Source organism: Aplysia californica, unplaced genomic scaffold (genome assembly GCF_000002075.1).
Source record: "Aplysia californica isolate F4 #8 unplaced genomic scaffold, AplCal3.0 scaffold00961, whole genome shotgun sequence".
NCBI lineage: Eukaryota > Metazoa > Mollusca > Gastropoda > Aplysiida > Aplysiidae > Aplysia > Aplysia californica.
Window position 1 is genome coordinate 47,398 of NW_004798231.1, and position 1,552 is coordinate 48,949.

The 1,552-nt window shown below is 43.7% G+C and overlaps 1 protein-coding gene across 1 annotated transcript in view; it reads right to left on the reverse strand.

The window, feature by feature from the left end:
* The window catches only part of LOC101863219 (nuclear pore complex protein DDB_G0274915), a gene marked incomplete in the record, with an annotated part of 47,029 nt that overhangs the window by 31,467 nt on the left and 14,010 nt on the right, over positions 1 to 1,552 (reverse strand). Inside the window, 1 exon segment of the mRNA XM_005110892.3 lies at positions 370 to 943. Within this exon segment, the coding sequence (XP_005110949.2) occupies positions 370 to 417 (48 nt within the window).

The window sequence follows — 1,552 nt, forward strand, 5'->3', positions numbered from 1 at the left end:
GAGAGAGAAAGAGAGAGAGAAAGAAAGAGACAGAGAGAAAGAGACAGAGAGAGAGAGACAGAGAGAGAGACAGAGAGAGAGACAGAGAGAGAGACAGAGAGAGAGAGACAGAGAGAGAGACAGAGAGAGAGACAGAGACAGAGACAGAGAGAGAGAGAGACAGAGAGAGAGAGAGAGAGACAGAGAGAGAGAGACAGAGAGAGAGAGACAGAGAGAGGCACAGAGAGACAGAGAGAGGCACAGAGAGATAGGGGGAGGGAGGGAGAGAGAGAAAGAGAGAGAGAAAAAGAGAGAAAGAGACAGAGAGAGGGGGGAGGGGGCGAAATCAGTAATAAAGTATTATAAAGGATTTAATTAGGTCCTACTTACCTCGCCGGTGAGCTTCCCCTTGTCCTCATCAGAATGAACACTCGGCATGAGAAGAGAAGACCAGTTCAAATGTGACGTCACAACTCCTTTCTTCACACCGGCCTCCAACGGCGATCAAGACCAAAAGTTAGGTACAGCTGGGTCACACACGACACCAAAAAGTTAGGTACAGCTGGTTCACACGACACAAAAAGTTAGGCACAGTCGGGTCACACGACACTTTAGTCTCGCAACTGTTTCACAATCCAAAAATCCGAATTCAGTCTCTTGGGCTTTTCTTTTTTTTTCCTTTTCTAAATATTCTTTGTCTTTTTCGAAGTAGGTAAGTCCGAACTCTCTGATACTTTGTGGGTTGCTGATTTCTTTTTTCTTTTGTCTTCTTCAAAGTTTTCGTCCAGCGACCGTAGCCTATTCCTTGTGATAACGGTAAGAACTGGTCTGCCTCTCCAACGATTTCCTTCACAGAAAGAAACCCTTGGCTGATTAACTTACAGGCTTATCTTTGTTTTCTCTTGACTTGATGTAGTTGCTGATTGTAGTTTTCACAGCGTCGCTTTCTTACGTTGTATTTTTTCTGTAAAGAAAGAAAGGGTATATATATTTGATATAAATATCACAAGCATCGTATTATATACACATTGTATACATATACACGTACGTACCAGTATCTATAATTAATTTTATACTGAGTGAAGAAGAATCAATATTTGAAAGTTGTCCTATTTCGTCGAGCGGCCTTAAAACTCTTCGGTGGAGCTCGCGTTCGTTTCAAAAGATGTGACCTTTGGTGTCAGAGCTGAAAGCATGTCACGTGATGCTCGCCAGTTTAAGTTCAACTGACAACTTCTACTCCACTCTCTGGTCTATTGTTCTTGGCACGGGTTTTCCAGCCAAGCCTGCTTGTTCATTCATGGTCTTGAGATTTCAGTTATCGTTCATTCTGTTCAAGGTCTCGATCAGATCTTGTGAAATACGCGGAATTACCACCAGGGCGGGTGTGCCTGTCAGTGTTGAGACCGCGAAGGGGTACCGTAACCTTGGTCTGGCTTATCGAGACTTTTTTTTTTTAATGTTTTGAAACAATTGCGAATGGTTTATCGAGGCCGGTGCTGAGATTACGAAACGTTGAAGTGAATTGCGAGAGAGAGAGAGAGAGAGAGAGAGAGAGGGGAGGGAGAGAGAG